Raw genomic sequence first — 17,826 nt, 5'->3', positions numbered from 1 at the left:
AAGGAGAGCAAGGGCACTTCATTAGCAAGAAGGGAGGGAGTAAGGTAGGTGTGTGTGTGTGTGTGTGTGTGTGTGTGTGTGTGTGTGTGTGTGTGTGTGTGTGTGTGTGTGTGTGTGTGTGTGTGTGTGTGTGTGTGTGTGTGGTAAGCAGCAGCGTGGCACTTCACTTGACAAGTATACTAATTACTCCTTTTCAGCAGAGAAGCTCCAGTCAGCCTCTGCCACAGTCTAATGGCCTGACCTGGGAAGCTTCTCTCCATAGCAGAGCCTCCCCAGATCTACTATTACCACTGCTACACACACGCAGACATGTGCACATACACACACACCGAATTGTAGAGTCTCATCTCACCGCTATCAGGGAGAATCAGGTGGAAGCAGATCAGTTCTGCCCCAGTAACCTCTTCAGGGACTGAGCTCCTCCTGCACAGGAGATACCACCTCATATCATCAACTAGCACCTACACACCACCACAGATATTTAAAAAAAACACTTTTTTTTCTCCGTTCCTCTCATCTCCCACTCGCTCTCTCTCTCTCTTTCCCATCTTCTGTTTTTTTTTTTCAATACGGGAGGATAAATTTAAAAGGAGTAAATTGGAAAATCAAATGAGGGCTTTAGGCAGCCGCAGAGATTTGCAGAGCTGTCCGCTAGCGTCGCAGAGCCTCATCCATCATGTCCCACAAGTAGTCAATTCCTCTAGTATCTGTAAATGTTTTCAGATATTAGCCAATTTATATGCTCCGAGATTCATCATGGAAAATCAGCTTTAGCGGCGCACATTATCAGGACCTGTCTCCCCCTTGCTCCATGAAGTTTGATGAACGAGTGCCCCTCCACAGCTCAATGGCTTGTGCATGGGGAGTGTGTGTGCGTGTGGTGGGGGTGGGGGGGGGGGGGGGGGGGGGGTGTAGAGGAAATGGATAAGCGCCCCCCACCCGTGGCAAAAGTGGGTTTTTTAATTAATAAACAAACTTGCTCATCAGTGTCAGGGGCAATAACAATCGTCATCCGTTATTGTTTATTACGGTCCTCCCTCAACAAATGTTGCAATCTAATGAGGTTTCTCAACATTTTTTTGTGTTTGAGATAATGACTTTTACACCCTCTTGGAGAAAGGAAGAGTAGTTACAAATGACACAAGTACGCAATAAGAAATAAAGCCAAGGTTATGTTGCTGTTACCTTGCTTCATATAGTTTATCTTGTTTTGGAGTTGCATATGAAAACAGGCTTGTGATTTGTTTACACTGGTTGTTTTCTTTAGCAAATCCCAATGGAGGCGTAGCGTTTCACATCTACTATTCTCCTTTTCTCTGTTCTTCTCTGTTCAGATGTTGACGGTGTGATATGGTGCCTTAGTCAGAATTTATACCAACATGGGACAATTACAGTAAATTTGGTGAATGTTTACAAGGTGCAGACTCGTGCTGCAGGGCTTTGTTCTCTGTGTCTGGTGTTCTTCAGATTATGCTTTTTATTTTCTTGCACATGTTTTATGTGTGCGTCTGTGTGTGCCTTGAGTCTGTGTATTTAAAGAGCATGGCGTGTGCATGTGTGTGTATGTGTGTGTGGCAGAGAGGAGCTCAGGGTGTCATAGAGGAGTGCTGCCGTGCAAGGCGGGGGCGTCTTTAATAAATGTATGCTGATGTTGGAGGCTGCAGCGATGCGAGGGATGCAAGAGCCCTGTTGTTATTTACTGCTGTGTTTGTGCACAGCAGCGAATCCTGGGCCTGCAAATGGCATTACAGCCCGTGATGAATGAGCATTAGGGTAAACTCATTTTAAAAGCATCCTGATTTATTAGCGGTCTGGCCTTCCATTTTCATCAGGTCAATGCTTGGCTGAAATTCCACAATGTCAGCGCCAAGGTCACCTCTTTATGGCTATTTTTAACCCCATCGTTCAAAAAGAGCAGGAGGAAGGGATCCTATCACTTATTATGGCCATCTACCAAAAATGTCAAAGTGCTGGAGAGACAAGAAGAGAGAGAGAGAGAGAAGGAGAGAAGCCTGGAAGTGTGTGTTATGTGAGAGACCAAAATGTGGTGGTGGTCAACCCCCAATTATGAGCGCTAGTAAGACAAGAGCTTTAATGGCTGCCGGTTGCCTTCGGGGAGGTTTATTACACACTACTGTTTTGCAGAAGCAGCGTCAAATCTATAAAAGGACCATTAGGAAGAGGGAAAAAATCAATCAAAATGCCATTAAAGTGGAATAAGTTGCCAATATTGCTGATGTGGTTGCGGGTCCTTTGATTTTCCTTCAGATTATTAGGCACAGTCGAGTAGTGACTTTGTTAAGGGAAACCAGTGTTGTTGGGGAGTAATATGTCTCCTGGCTTCATAAAGTTTGCTGCCTCATATTTCCCGCTTTATTGATTATCCATTATCATTTGTCATGAGGTGTCCTAACTCAAGGGGAAAATATAACCCTCTTTCTTCTCCGCCACCTGCACTGCACAGGAGCCTGGTATGGATCTGCGTGTGAAGGTACCAATCTCTGAGAAAAATGAGCAAAGAAATAAAGCCCAGTGCTGTGCCTTGCAGCTCTAAGAGGGAGTATGAGGTTATGGGGTGGGCTGGGGGAGTACCGTGGATGGGAGAGACTGAAACAGACAGGAGGTAGCAAAAAGAAAAGGAAAAGGAGAGGTGGCAGAAAAAGATGGAGACAAAGAAAAATAAACAATAAAAGAGAGGAGGGAGCACTGAATGCGCTTTGTTCTTCTTCAACACTCCTCCCTCTTTATTTCATCCTTTAAGGTAGATGAGGGATCACAGCACTGTTCGTCCAGTCTGATGGTTTTCTCAGGGAATGCCTTTGAGAGAAATGCAAAGGGACAGACGACGGAGAAGAAAGGTCTTAAGGGTTTCCTAATGCATTTGTATTAATGACATTAATTGAAGTACCACTCAATGATCCAATCAGTGTTTGTAAATGTACACCCAAGTCTTTTCCAATTAATCCTTTTTCACTTGGGGTTTTTCAAACTGCGTTTTTATCAATTTCCTATAAATCTTCACATAAGCTGTCTTGTTTTTAACAGTTATATACCGTGCACAGTTTATTAGATGAGCTTGGAGATCTCTGTGCCGTGTTGGTACAGGCACCATTCAAGCCTGAAATGTGAATAGAAACATTCCTTGTATTGTCTGCAATGCTGCAAGTCTGTCAGGACCATGTATCACTAAAATGGCGTGCCTCAACCATTTCGTCACACAATGATACAATCCATTTAATCCAAATCTTTTTAAGAAATGATTTAAGGAATTTTTTGCTGTTGCACTACCAGCAAATCAATCCAGCAGGCTTTCCTTTCTGATTTATAATGTTAGTAGAGCAAGAATGAGTATGAGAGATGCAGAATAGTCAGCGTTCATAGCATAGATAAACTACATGGGGCTCCTGTGCTCTGGACTGAAACATTTATCTATAGAAAATCTGTATAGACACCAAGCAGCCATCTAATGGACTCGTGTGGAAATACTGCACTAACAGTCGCATGGTGAATTACAGTGTGTCAAGTCTGTCTTTTCTCTGTATATTATCAGTTTGCTCTCAATTCAATGCAGCAATTAGAGTTTATATATATATATATATATATTATTTTTTTTACATGTATTTGTTACACAAGCTACAATGTTTGAAGTGATTTGCGAATATATATTCATATATTTTTGCAATTGTTTATCTCCCTCTCTTGCCTTTTTGTCTTGTCCCCAGCCTCTAAACCCGTCCTCAACAGCATGCTTAAGGAGCCGTCATTAATTCCAGACCAAATGTTGGCCAAAAACATCTACCAGGTATGTGTTAACGTTTAAATTTAAACTGAAATATTACAAGAAACCATTTAAATAGTTTTGTGTCATGGAGTGATTTTTAATTACTTAAATTCAATTTTATATAATTGTATTAAGTTTGCTGCCCTTTTCCATGTAACTAATCCCCTGCTTAGGTACAGTGAGTTTTTAGGTGTTATTGAACCACCTGGCTGACAGACGGCATCAGCCGCTCATGTTTGCTGATGAGGTCACGTGAGAGCCGGCGGTCATGCCTGCCAATCTGCCAGCATCTCCTGTGTTTTCTCCTTTCCCGGCACTGTACGGGCTTCCTTCCTTCACCTCCCTTCCACCCACCCACTCTTTTCGCACGCCATAATATTTCTTCCCCCTCTTTTCAGTGCACAATAAATGACTGCTGTTATGGACCGCTGGTAGACTGCATCAAACAGTATCCTATCCCATAAAATTTTAAGCCTGAAATTGACGAGGAGCTATTGAAGGGGATGAGATGTGTCTGGCTTCACCTGACATAAAAGTTCTGCTTCATAGAGGAAGTGTTTCATCCTGCCCACAATCACCGGTATAGCGGCTGAAAGGCGATGGAGGGAAGAGGAGGAGGAGATGATTGGCTGATCTAAATGCATCTCCATGTGCACACAGTGGATCAGACCCAATGTTCTATGATACAAGAAAGAGAACAAAAAGATAATTCATAAGCCTTGTGGGGGTTATTGTGTTCTTTTATTTGATATTTTACTTAACCAGATGATTTGTTATTTTACTTTCATTTATTTTTTTAAATGCATGTTACTTGCTGATTTAAAAAAAAAAAATCCATTTTACTATAATTGTATTTAGTCCTGATAATTCTTATGTCGTCATTCAGCACCATGGAGAGTTCTGGGAACATAGTCCAATTTGAACTATTCATTTTGATCGCCGATGAGTTCTATTTCATTAATATGTAATTCAGTTGCACTCCTTATATTTTCCTTTCCTTTCTTTGCCCAACTATAAATACCCCTCCTTATCTAACAGGGGCTTAGCCTTGACTATAGGGGCAGAATTGGAGTCCAAGCTATTTAGGGGCAAGCAGCTGGGTCACAATCCAACTGTTTCCTGGGGAAGAAGACTGATTTGAATGAGTGTACATGGGTACGTTTGTATGTTATTGTGTCTGTCCAAGCTTTCTTATGTGTGGTGGGGCTGGGTTGCTCTGTTCATAGCCAGTCAACCCTGTCCCACTCTTCCCTCCTTCCACATCCCCCCCCTTTTTACCTTTCTTTGGCTGTCCTCTCGTCAGTGTCAACTTAGTCAGTTACTCTGCCACAGAGAGTTCATTATAACCGCCCTACTGTGTGGTTTGAAAGAGCTCCATCCTCACATGAGAGCAATGCAGTTGAGTCAATCATGATATGTATGTATTAATTAAATCCACTTCGAGAGATTAGTGGGGCAGCATAATGGCCGAAGAACTTTTCTCTCTCTCTCTATTGGAAAAAGACAGTTTTGAAATACGGCCTTGGTAAATGCAGGATTATTTTCTGTGACATCAAGCAGTTTGTATTCTGATGCAAAATGGCATTTATTCTAAAAGCATTTTTCTTCAAAGATTTTAGCGGAATGAGTGGAGGAGCTAGTGCAGGCACTCGATGTATTTTGCCAAATTGGCATTTGTTTCTTCCTCATTAAGGTAATGCACTTTGGAGATTTGTTGTGAAAGCAGATTAAGGTTGACTTGAAAACTTTGATTGGGCCAGAGTAGTGGCTTTCACTTTGCATAGTAAGCCAATAGTGGAGAAAAGCAGATTCTTAACTTTAGCTGATGTCAATGATGTCAATCTGTGCATGGATCCTGTTACAACTGCCAACTGCATTGTACTTTATGTTTTTTTTAGGAGGCAATTTTACAGTTAAAATCCTGTTTTTTTGTTTTGTTTTTTTGGGCAACCTTTTTTTTCTTCTTATGAATAACGTTTGTTTCATCTTCATGCCAGACTGAGACAACACTAGTTTAACATGTTGGTGTTCCAGCAAACCTATAAAGTACTGCTTCTGCTACATGTTCCTTGACTATCTGTTCTCAGCGCTATTGGCCAAGAGCACGAGGTGCTGCTCTGTGACAAACTGAAGGAGAGGAACCTTTCCTTCCTGGGTAAGGCATCTCTTGACCTTCTCATCACTATTCTAAAGTCAATCTGGTCATGGCAGTGTGTGGACTTTTTGTAAGTTTAGTAAAGGATGCAGTGGATGTTATCTCTTATTGATTTGCTAACAACTAGAAGCTGTTCTCAAATATCCTTGCATGCTGATGCACCGGCATATAATGAATATTTATAGAATAAAAGCTTCAAAGGTAGGCTTTAATGTTTTGTTAGTTGTAATGTTTGGTCCTGTCAAGTTGCTGTTCAGTTTTGTCTTTTTTCTCAATTGATTTTTAAAAGGCCAGTTCCTGTTTCCATGAAGATTAATATTATATTGGTACCATTGAGGGGACCTTGCCATTTCTTTCCAATTAGTTGTTCGGGGGATTTAATGTTTAGGATTTTTTTTTTCAGTTTTTGGTTGTAGTTTATAATTTTTAAAACAAATTATATTTGTGTTGTCTTAATATCTTCTACTTTGCTAACACCATTATCTTCGTGCAACAATATTAAATCAAGGTAGAGTGTCCGGGTGTGAAATTGTGAAACAGAATTTGTAATCCCCATCCCATCACCCTCCCCGAGGTCAGATGAGTGATGAAGGATAAAAGTCATTCCCACTGTCATTAAGACCATATCATATATTTGAACCCGGAGTGCTGACCTTTCTCCAGAGCTGTACAAAGGACTGTTCTAAAACTGTCAGAGTTCGGGCAGCACAAGGGCCACTCAGGCGGCCTATCCCCATCTGATAAATGGATTGGAAGTAAGCTACCCAACAGCAGGGATGGCCCATTAATTTTAATCAAAGGTGATGTAAAAAGGCGATCAGAGCCACCTGACAATGTCAACAGCCCAGTAGGTATGAATAGAGGCTCCCATCCCACCACATACACATTAACACCCACATTACCACGCCCTGGATGCCCCTCTGTACCACAGGCCTATGGCAGCCTCTCTGACCTCACTCAGCTCTCTTTCTCCCCCCTTTGCTGACGCTACCTCCTCACCACCACTGACACCGCCACCCTCCATCTCTCCTCAATTCCCTTCCATGCCCCATTAGTTGAGCTTGGCTGGAGACAAAGAGGCAGGCCCTTGGAACAGAATGACCTGGTCAGCCTGAGATTTAATGGAGAAATCAGGTGTTGTGGGGATAATGGCCGAAGCGCACCAGAAGTCAAGGACAATGGCTGCGGCCTGTGCAGGCAGGGGTCAGACTTACAGAGGCTATAATGCCAACCTTGTCCCCTTGCTGTATTGCTGTATATTTTACAAAGCTCCGCCAAACTGGAAAGCAGTTCTGTAACCGAGCTTTAAAGGTTTTTGTGCATCGACAGCGAATACGTGGCAGATGTAGTTAATGGTTTTACTGGGCTTGCTGTCCTCTACTGTTATTCCTTCTGCTTTGCTAACACTTTTTTTTTATTTTACCAGCACCTTGGTGAAGGTTGTTAGGTTACCTGCATGTGATTGATGCACCAGAACTTGTTTGATGAAGAGTACAACATATTGCAAAGTAAAGAGTCAGATGTTACAATTCTGCACGTTATCTCCTGCAGATGAAAACCAACTGAGAGTGATGGGCTACGACAAAACACCTGATATCATCCTGGAGGTTCCCATTGGTTAGTATTTAAATACTATTTTATCTGAAACAACTACATGTTTACATTGGCTGTCTTTTTTTTCAAGAAGGGTTATGCAGTTGTCAAAACGTGTTTTCTTAGATTTTGGTGAACGACTGGGAAAGAAAATCAAAGGAAATGTCACACGTCCCTTCTGGAATTTGCTTGTGTGGCTTTCTTGTCACTGATTTTTCTGAAGGTTGCACTGTATTTCTGTTTCTGAAAAGCCGTGGAGGGACACATTGTACACTGGATTGAGAGCAAGGCCTCATTCGGAGACGACCACAGTCATCGCACCTATCTCAATGAACAGTTCTGGAGCTACTGGAACAGGTGAGTCTTCTCTTCCTATGTTCACCACTTTGTATTTGGTTTTCATATGCTTATCTAAATCAACCATATTATGCTATTTTCCCAGTTGGCATAAAGTTTTATAACTTCTCCTTTTTGACCACAAACCACAATCGGCTTTTCTCAGTATTACATGGGCAGCTCATATCTCTGACAAACAACGTTAACCACTTCCTCGCTGGCACCGACCACACTGACCCCACACTTGAACTTCCACATGCTACATCTGCACATTATACCACTTCCACTCCTGTCATTGGAGCCTTTTTACAGTCTGAAGGGTCTGCCTGTGAGCTTGATTGTTTTCCAAAGTACACACATTGTTTTGGAAGGGAAGCTGGTAAATGGGTGATTAATATGTTGCATCTGTTGTCATGAGAACTTTTGGACAGGAACAGACCCTTGTGGTCTGCCCCTCCACGGTGGAGGTGTGTGAATGTGTCTGTCTCAATCATGGCTGTGTATTGGCAAGAATCTGGCGATACAATGCATGATGATACAGGGGTTACGAGTCAATATATTGTCTGTTACTGCGATTCTATGAGAAAGGCGATATTTTGCAATTGTTTAGACCTAATTTTAAGAAAATGATTATCGTTTAAAAAGCACATACCTTTTAAAATCGGAGTAGTTTTTTTCTTCCTTTTTTTTTTATACATTCAGAACAGTGTGATTGATACTCAAAATGTGTCATATTTTCTTCCACCGCTAATGAATAAGGTTGATTTCATTGTCCATTGAGAGAACATGATTTTGATCTATCTTATCTTTACACAGAACAGCAACTTTTTTTTTTATTTACATTTTTAATTTTACAACTTAAAAAGACAGAACTCCAGAACTTTAAGGATACAATACAAAAGGAGAAAGAAAGAAGAAGAAACAAATACAAAAAAATTAATAAACAACCACCAAATGTACGCATCACCAGTTTGACATAAGTACATCTTGGTTATATCATCAGGTCAAGTCAGCATTACCAGCAGTACCAGTGTTTTTAATCTGGCAGAGCAAAATCCAGCCTAGAGGGGTCTACCATGTCTAAAACCAGTTTCCATATCTTGACAAATCCCTTGACAATGTCATGGGGGGTGTGGGTCAACTGAACAGCAACTTTTAATTATTTTCTTCTCATCACTATACAACACAAGACTTAACGTTATGCCCGTTTTTATTTAGTCATTAGTGTGCTAGTTTAAAGGTTGAACATGTCCAGTAGCGTCCCAGCCATTGAGGAAAATTAACTAATTATTTATTAAATGCCAGCAAAAAAATTGGCTTCGAGTAGGCACACACAGAAAGAAGAGTCGGGGTCATTCACACATGGTCCTCACCTCCCTTGGTGCCGGGTCCCAGTCACCAAGTTGAAAAGCCGCTCACACCGCCGCCATTCGCCTCACCGCGGCCCCGGCCCCCCTCAGCCGTGACAGCCAGCTGACATGTTGTGACATGGTGCTGGAGCACCAGGAGGTTCCAGACCACAGGCACAGCCAGACTCTCTCTGTCTCTCTGTTTTTGTTTTACTGGAGCATGTGCATTACCAGGTCAGGAATTCTCCCATATATCCTACAGATAATCGAAAAGTAATCTTTATTTTAAGCAATAACTCCAGTTTTTGTAAAGACTGAAAAGTAAATGAAAGGGAAATAATGGGTCCACATTCAGAAAGTGTTACCCCCCCCCCCCCCCCCCCCCCACCTATATGACTGCTCTACTGATTTCACTCAGAAGCTGCCAGCAGAGTAATCATTTGATTTTAAGGGAAGATGACTCATCCAATTGCATTGAACAGTTAAAATGCAGTAGATGGGGTCAAGGTCATAATCAATGGTGTGTTTTATTTTCTCAGGGTAACATAGTTTTATTTGGAAATGGCCTGCTTCCAGAAGAAAAAGACTATTTACCATTGTTGACGTCAGGAACTGAAAGCCACTGAGGTGTGAATTTAAAAAGGACCAATCTAGATTGTTGATGGTTACTATCTTTGTTCGGCCTCATTAAATATTGCTAAGAAAGTTGGTTGGAATAAAGGCTTTGCTTAAGCTCCAGATCATTCCCAGACAATGTTTAATGAGAAAGTACTAAATGATGTCTCAGTCAGTCGAACTTAAAATAATGCAATAAATAAGGAGGGCTCGTTTGATTAGCGTGACATTAAGATCATACATATTTTACCGTGCAAGTCAATGTTCTTTCTTGGTTTGTATTGAAGAAATTAGCATTCATCTTTGTTTTAGTCTTCCTGCCTTGGTACTCGTTGCTTTAGTTTACAGTAGATCAAAATATCAGAAATACAAGCAGACTAATTGGATGGTTAGCGTTCGCCTGAGCCGTACATATTTGCCTACGGGTGTCTTTCATTGATATTCACTGGGGCGGCCTTGTCCGAGTGTATTAAGGAACTGACAAAGTAGATCCCATCATGTCTGCCAGCAGCCCGGTCAGATAAACATTGTTGTGTCAAAAAAGAGAAAATGTCAGTCCCTTCAGACCCTACCTTTTCCAGCACCCTTGTAATTTTTAATTGACATTTACTGCTGACATTTGGAAATGTGCCTCATCTTTCTCTTATTGTTAGACCTTACGGATTATCGTCTGAGGTGCGTGTGTGTGTGTGTGTGTGTGCGTGTGCGTGTGCGTGCGTGTGTGGTGAATTTGGGGTCAGCGCTTTGTAGTCAAACAAAAAAATCAACTAATACAGAAATAGGGTACACACGAGTGATGGGGTGACATCATCCACCTTTCACTTCTCATTAGCTGGTTTTGGTTTATGAGACGGGCCCTGAGGAGCTGATGTTTAGAGTGTTTGTCCATTCCTCAAACTCAGATTTCAGCGTTTGACTCTCAACCTTTTGGTTTTCTTTGTGACTGCCCTTGGAATCCCACGGCAGTGTTTGTAATGACTTCATTGCTCCTGATTGACATTTCCAGTGATTTGCTTATTTTTCATGAATTCCCTCTTTGCTTTAACTGAGCCGCTTCACCCATAGCTTGTGTTAATTGTTCTTGGTTTGCCCTCGAGCATTGTGGAGTGAGCTATGGGGACATGTTTTTGTAGACGACAAGGAAAAAAACATAACTAATTTTCCTCCAAAGCCCTCACCAACTGCATTTATCATCCAAACAATAGTCTTGCCAACACACTAACCCCATAATGAACCCCTCTTCAGTGGAGTGAGGGGTAATGACGCTTCACCTACAATGGTCCCAAGAAAAAAAAAGAAGAAAAACGGTCTTCTTGCAGAATCAAACGGCGTGTTCAGGCCCAGTGCCTGGATGAGATGGCGTAGCAGCAGCTATTGGTGTCTGCAAGCCATCAATCTTAGCTGGTGGCGTTCCAGAACCAGCGAGCCCTCTGCTCTGACGGATGTTCACATAATTGAGTTATCCATCTCGCCCAACTATCAGAGTTGCATAAAAATTATTCACCTGCTGGTGAATATTAAACACATAATGAGCCTCTTGTGTGTTTTAGGAGAAGTGGGTAAGGTTAAACACAGCATGTAATGAAATATGGACCCTTCTGTGGTGCCACCTTAACTGTCCCTCCTTGATTATGGTTCACTTAAATCAATTATGGTTGGCAAAGTCCGTACGATAACTCTCTGAGCAAGTTCTGCCCTTGTATTTCTTCGAATAGTTTAGCTCATCAAATATTTAATGCCAAATGCATTAAGATAATGGCAATTATTTACTGACTTCCTGCACTTGATTGATTGTTACTTGTCTTTTTATATTTGTGTGTGTGTTACTTAATATGTAGTTGTCAGACTCTGGAGTCCTTTGTAAAATGTGTTTTGATGCTTGATGGATGGATAAATAGATGGATATATAGATCAATGATTGGGCCTAGTTGTCAGGAGAGTGTGTATCACCGCTACTAAAAGAAAATATCAGTCAAAACATTAACACTACAGCCTTCCACATCAAAGCCCAGTCACAAAGCAAACGTCTGACAATAATGGATACATGGGTTTCTCTTGAATTTATAAAAAAGACTTGTTGTTTATATGTTATTTGGCTAGTCTTTGCTTGTTTCATAGTCTCACAGCATCTCTTCTCTGACAGAGTCCAGTCATTAGTCATTTTTCAGATTATGAGGGATCTTTGTGGCCCTTAATTGCCCTCCATGCTGCAGTTGTGTACCATTAAAGAATCAATAGAGTAAATCAGAATGACCACAAAATAGCCTTTCAGCAACAACACTTCTTTGTGGTGCAGTATGGCAGATTAAAAGGGTAAATGTAGAGTTAAATAAATAGATTCCGAGCCCTTTTCCTCTTTTCCCTCCCCCATTCCACCCACGCCAACACAATGGACAGCCTGTGTGGAAATGAGCATGGACGCCAGCGTGCCCCCCTCCCAAAGTAAATCAGCTGTGAGATTCGTAAACTGCAAATGTGTCAGAGTTGAAAATGTTAGCACTCTTAATGGAGCCTTGAAAAGGTTAGATCTGATAAAAAGCTGTCAGCTATCCACAAAAAATGATTTATAGCAATATAATGGGACAGTATGCCTCATTTCTCCCTCATATGAAATGGGGGTTAAGACTTTTTGGTTTGCCATTATACATCATCTGGCTTGACCACTTGGAAATGTGTTGAGACTTGAATGCAGGCACATGCATTATGTTCCATCTCGCTCTTTTCTTTTAGTCAATCTGAACGTCATGCCTTGTTGTCATGTAGACCATTTATGTCCTCCTGTAATTACAAGCAGAAAATTCTCATGCTCCAAAAGTGCATATCGATCTCCATTCAAATGTGTTTTTACGCACATGAGATTTGTGCCTATCCTTTGTCGCAGCACTTTTTTATGCACATAATGGAAGCAAAACTACAATTAATGGGGAAGTCATAATTCTGAAGACTCTCACCAGACTGTTCCTACAACATCACTAATCTGCCTGCTGACACATTTGGCTAATGAATAGACAAGAATCTGATTTATGTGATGGTTTATATTAGTTGACACAGCTGCAATTAGACATCGTGAGTTCTTTATGAACTTTTTCCAATTATATCTGGAACTGTATGCTGTAGATTTTACATCTGAAATGTCATGTTTTTTTCTGTTATATTCCCAGAACCGTCAATCTATTTGAGACATCAAATTAATTTTTTGATTAAAGATATTGTACATTGCCGTCTTTTTTTTAATGGACATGTCTATCATTTTTTTTGTTGAACTTTCCAAAGCAGTAACGACAGGAATGCTTAATTAATGGTGTGATGTGTTGCAGAAAACTCATTCTGAATTCAGCAGATCTTACCTTTTATGTTTAAAAAAGGTTTCATTGTGTGCCTAGATCCTTAGATGTGCCAATATTGACTTGATCAATATGAATAAAAGCATTTTTTCATATTTAGAAATGCTCGCCTGTGCGTAGAGTGCAGTTAATCCAATAATAGTGGCATAACAAAAGCAGCAGCAGCAGCAGCAGCAGGGCCATCACAGGACCGGAGCAGATAGGGGATGTCACCTGAGAGAGGGCGCCCACAGGCCGTGGCTGCTGCTGATCCAATGAGGCTGGACATTACAGGGCCATCCCCGAGGACAGGTGCTGGCGCTTCTGGGGTGACAACGTGACACCTCCAAGACCTGTACCCTGCCATACTATACCGCACCTTCCTGTCAGAGATGTGCACAACAAAGAAAGGAGAACATGAAAATAGTATCCATTGCAATAGTGGCCTTTAAAGAATAATTAATATTCACTTGAAATACATTGACCTAATATGCATTACTGCACCTACCAGCAATGTGTTTAGTTTCTGAAATAAGACTTTCTATTGTGATGTTGCTGAAGTGGCTTTTCAGGGGTACAGGGTTTTAAAGCTGTGGACTTGTTATGTACTTAATATGCATCGTAATTTCTAGTTACAGCTTAATTTCCTCCCTTTTTTTTTTTGAAAGTGCAAAAATATTTTCCCCTGGTAAAGCACAAGCGCCTTTGACATTGCCTTCCTCCTATTTATAGGTATGGATACCCCATGCAGTGCAGGAACGTGGCCTCTTTTATTGTTTCCTTTGTTATGACATCCTATCGTAGAATATTCCAGGGCTAGAAAAATAGCTATCCACAATGGTGGTTCCTTTAGGGCTTTGCGAGTGTTTGTTTTAGGGCACATAGGCACACAGAAGTGCGATGCTGGCCCCCAAAGCACAAGCAACTTGGAATATTAATGGCAAATGACAAGTCGGCTCTGATGCTTCAAGGATTTCATGCTTTTAAGGATGCACATTTGGGTGCATTGTTTAAGGCGTTTGGGGTGTAATCCGCACTCTCAGGTCTAGAGCAGCCTCAGGATTTAGCTCTGGTTAAGCCTCCATGGCTCCTATTTATTTTTGTAGGGTTGTATGTGAGCATTATCCAAATTTGTCATTTACCATCGAGTGTGAGAGCCGCTTTGACACGGCCGCTGTGTGTTTAAACGAGGAGCGGGACAGAAAGCGGCACCCCAGCGATATATATCCCTCCTCCTGTCTTCCTGCTTGCCTGTGACACTGTGAGAAGGAGAAGAAAGCCTGGAGTGAAATGAGGTTCAGGCATGTCTACTCCATGAATTCCTGTTTTGCCATGGAACTTTTTGAAAGATTAACTTACATTTTTTGTCAGCTTTCACAATATATGTCATCAGACTTACAGAGACACACGTTTTTTTCTCCTTCTGTCATTTTTCCAGTCTTGCTGCCTTTTTCTCCCCTTTCTTCTTCTCTCTACAGTGACCTTCTGGGTTTCATTCCAGGAGGAAGTCATCAGCATTTGTCAAGAGCCTAGAAAGTGGCGGACAAGGATTAGAATGGCTTTTTTTTTAACTTAATCAAACAGGAGAATATCAAGAACATACAGGTCCTGCAATGTGACGCAAAACGTGCAGTGATATTTCCTTGATAGCCCAGACAAATCGATCTTATCCACAATACACGGTGCTTGCTGTGCATCACAGAACGGCCTGTGTGCACACTTATTGCTGCTGGATATCTTCCCAGCATCTGTAGAAAGTTGCAGAGAGATAAAAGGGGAAATGGGAAGGTAATTTTAGAGATGTGTGTTATCATACAAAGGTTGTGCGCTTGTATTTTGCTGAATATTTTGCTGTCATAAAGGCTAGAAGTAATTTAAGAGGATTTTTATTGCCACATTATATCCACACAGACACCAACAGTTAAGCTCAGTAGTCATAAAGCTATAACACAAATATTTAATGCTTTCGAGGACCTTTTGTTCATGAAGCCTTTTTTAAGCATTTCATTTCATGCACCTCCACCGCTGCTTCAAAAGCATCTTAACACTGCCCAAGTAAAGGGCTTAATTGTGTCTTAACCTCTCAGTAGAGCTGGATGAAGGAGGCCAGGAGTCATCAGACGATTCCTCCAGTGTCCTCCTGAGGCCTAAGGAGAGCATCGGACCATGAGCCCCGTGGCCTGTCACAGGAAATGAATGAACGAAGGAAAAAAAGAGCATATTCTTTACTGGTAAAAAAAAAAGATAATCCCAATTGAATAGAAACAATCTGTTCTTTTGTTCTTATCAAGCAATATGGTCCTGACATTTTGTTTTAAGGAATGGTATTTGGTATCGAGAAAGAGAGCTTTTATTTTTCCATGGTTCAAATGGATACAGGAGAGGAATGCATATTTTAGTTCTGGATGTGCGATTTCATGACATGGCAAGTGTTTAACAGCTTTTGGGGGGGATTAAGATTTCCTTGGTTTTTTTCTGATCTATTTTTTGGTTCAGTTGACTTGTCTCACTGCTAGTACCTTTGCTACATGTACGGTGTAGGTTGTATACTTCAAGATTTCAATTGAACCTTTTAAGAGCTACTTGGGTTTAAATCAGTGCTGCTGTATATGCTACAAATTAATGGTTTAGTTTAGTCACTTTATCTCTGCCGTAATTTTTATGGCGGTCAGCATTGTCTGGTGTATTTTTGAGCACACAAACAGAAAACATTTTCTATTTTAGACCGAAAATAAATATATTTTACCTCATGACAGCCAAGGAAACAGTGCTTCATATTTCTGCCTTTGTGTTTTAAAGAGCAGCTCTGTGTGTACCAGATAATGTGCTGGTACTCATGGTCCATGGAGGCCCATCAGTCACTGTGTGGAGCTGGTCGCTTGTGATAAGTGGTTCCTTATAGATAATCTAGACACTGGGCTTTTTATAGGCCCACTGTCCCTCACATAACCTTGTTTTTTTTTTGGGTGGCGGGGGGGGTTACCACCCGTGCTTATTTTCTTTATTTTCCCAATGATTTTACCTTATTGTTTATTCTGTTCGTACATTTAGATCTTTTCCTAGTCTTGTACTTCACAACATGTACTTTATTTTTGTGGAACCAATGTTAATATGGAAAAAATATATGATCAGGAATCTAATTCCATATAACAGATAGACACACACATACAGTGTGGCTCAGTTTGACCTGATAAAATGTTGTCGGTAATTTATACTATAACAAAGATTTTGGTATTCTGAACAAAGAAGGCAAGGTTCTTTTCATTTCACCTTGCATGCAGTAAATAACATGTTTTAAGATGTTTTAAGAACAGAAAATATTTATTTTTTTAAATCCATAAAAGCCAGCATCAGCAAAACACCAATCAGCTTCTAACCTCATCCAGCGTCCACAATAACGTTGATATAAAGTTTGAGTTGTTTGTTTCACTACGTAAAACCTATATCTGATTGTACCTCATGGGAATCATTTTGATTGATCTATCGTAAGCAACTGAATTTAAACACCAGATGAAGAGGTATTTGTTTTTGTGAACTTGTGCGTTACATTTCAGTATTAATTCACTTCATTGCGTTGTTGCCAGACACACTGAAAGAGATATAAGCACATCTGAGTCTTTCCTCACCCGCCTGGCATTTGTTAAAGCGCTTCGTCAGGACCCTCTTCCCCCATCTTGGTTCCCAGGCAGCCCTTTCCCTCTCCCGTCTCTGGTTTGAGTTTCACGTCTCGCGGCGGTCTGATTGCCTGATAGCTTAAACATCTCTGCCCGCCTATCCCTTAGTGGGAGTGTGTAATCAAAGACACATGGGGAGCCTGTGTCCAACTGTTGACCTTCTGATTTTGCTCATCAATTCTGAGGGTTAATGTACACGATCTATCAGGTCAACAGATTTGTCTCCCCAAGCTCTGTCAGGTCTATAAATGATTAGGAAACGAATGCGTTTGGCCACTGAACCCTATTAAAACTTCTTAGAAAAAATGTGCACTCAACATTATGCTGATATATTCTTTCCACTCTCGTGTTAATAATGCTAATATGTTTTTTTTTTCTTCTCTATTATGCATTTTAAACGAGCACAATTAACCAAATCTCTGTGACGAGGGTTTAAGGAGTTAACAGGGTAACGATATTATCCAAATTCCAACTCTGTCCGCTGTCGATGTAACGTTTCATCATAGGCGGGAAGGAAACGGGCGATACCCAATCCTTTTCCTCTTGGACTGATGCGAGATAACAGAGGCATACATTTCTGAACAAGTGAAATATAAACTCTGCGCAGAGTTTGGGGCTTTGAGACGCCCCCTTTGAACGGCCGCCACGGAGATGTCGGAGAAATCTATTTCTCATTTTGAGTGATATCTCCATCAGCTGGCACGTTCGCACCATGAATCTTCCCCCATGTTAAACCCGGAATCTGTCTCTTCAATGACGGCTGTGTGTTTTAAATGACCACTCTTATTTTTTGTAATGGGTGTCTGTGTGTCATGGAGGTTACAAGTGAAAGGGCAGAATAGAGCTGTCTGGCGAAAGGCCTCTGATAGAAAGTGCCACTTCAATTTGCACACAGCTGCAGTTAAGCCTAGGCTGGCTCACTGTCCGGCCCGACACTTCACATTCTCTTCTCCTGCGACTGGAATGGATGTGAAAACTATTAACTTTAGACGGAGTTTTG

General features: G+C 41.2%; 1 protein-coding gene across 1 annotated transcript in view; it reads left to right on the top strand.

Annotated features, from left to right (window-relative positions):
* The window catches only part of cdin1 (CDAN1 interacting nuclease 1), a gene marked incomplete at its 5' end in the record, with an annotated part of 53,790 nt that overhangs the window by 17,909 nt on the left and 18,055 nt on the right, over positions 1 to 17,826 (top strand). The window contains 5 exons of the mRNA XM_079216913.1: positions 3,723 to 3,802; positions 4,180 to 4,229; positions 5,869 to 5,936; positions 7,488 to 7,553; positions 7,781 to 7,886. Of these exons, the coding sequence (XP_079073039.1) occupies positions 3,723 to 3,802; positions 4,180 to 4,229; positions 5,869 to 5,936; positions 7,488 to 7,553; positions 7,781 to 7,886 (370 nt within the window). The remainder of the gene's footprint in view (positions 1 to 3,722; positions 3,803 to 4,179; positions 4,230 to 5,868; positions 5,937 to 7,487; positions 7,554 to 7,780; positions 7,887 to 17,826) is intronic.

The sequence above is a fragment of the Taurulus bubalis genome, assembly GCF_910589615.1.
Source record: "Taurulus bubalis genome assembly, chromosome: 1".
NCBI classification, from domain to species: domain Eukaryota; kingdom Metazoa; phylum Chordata; class Actinopteri; order Perciformes; family Cottidae; genus Taurulus; species Taurulus bubalis.
The sequence above is the reverse complement of the archived record's forward strand: the minus strand, read 5'-3'. Positions and strand labels throughout refer to the sequence as shown.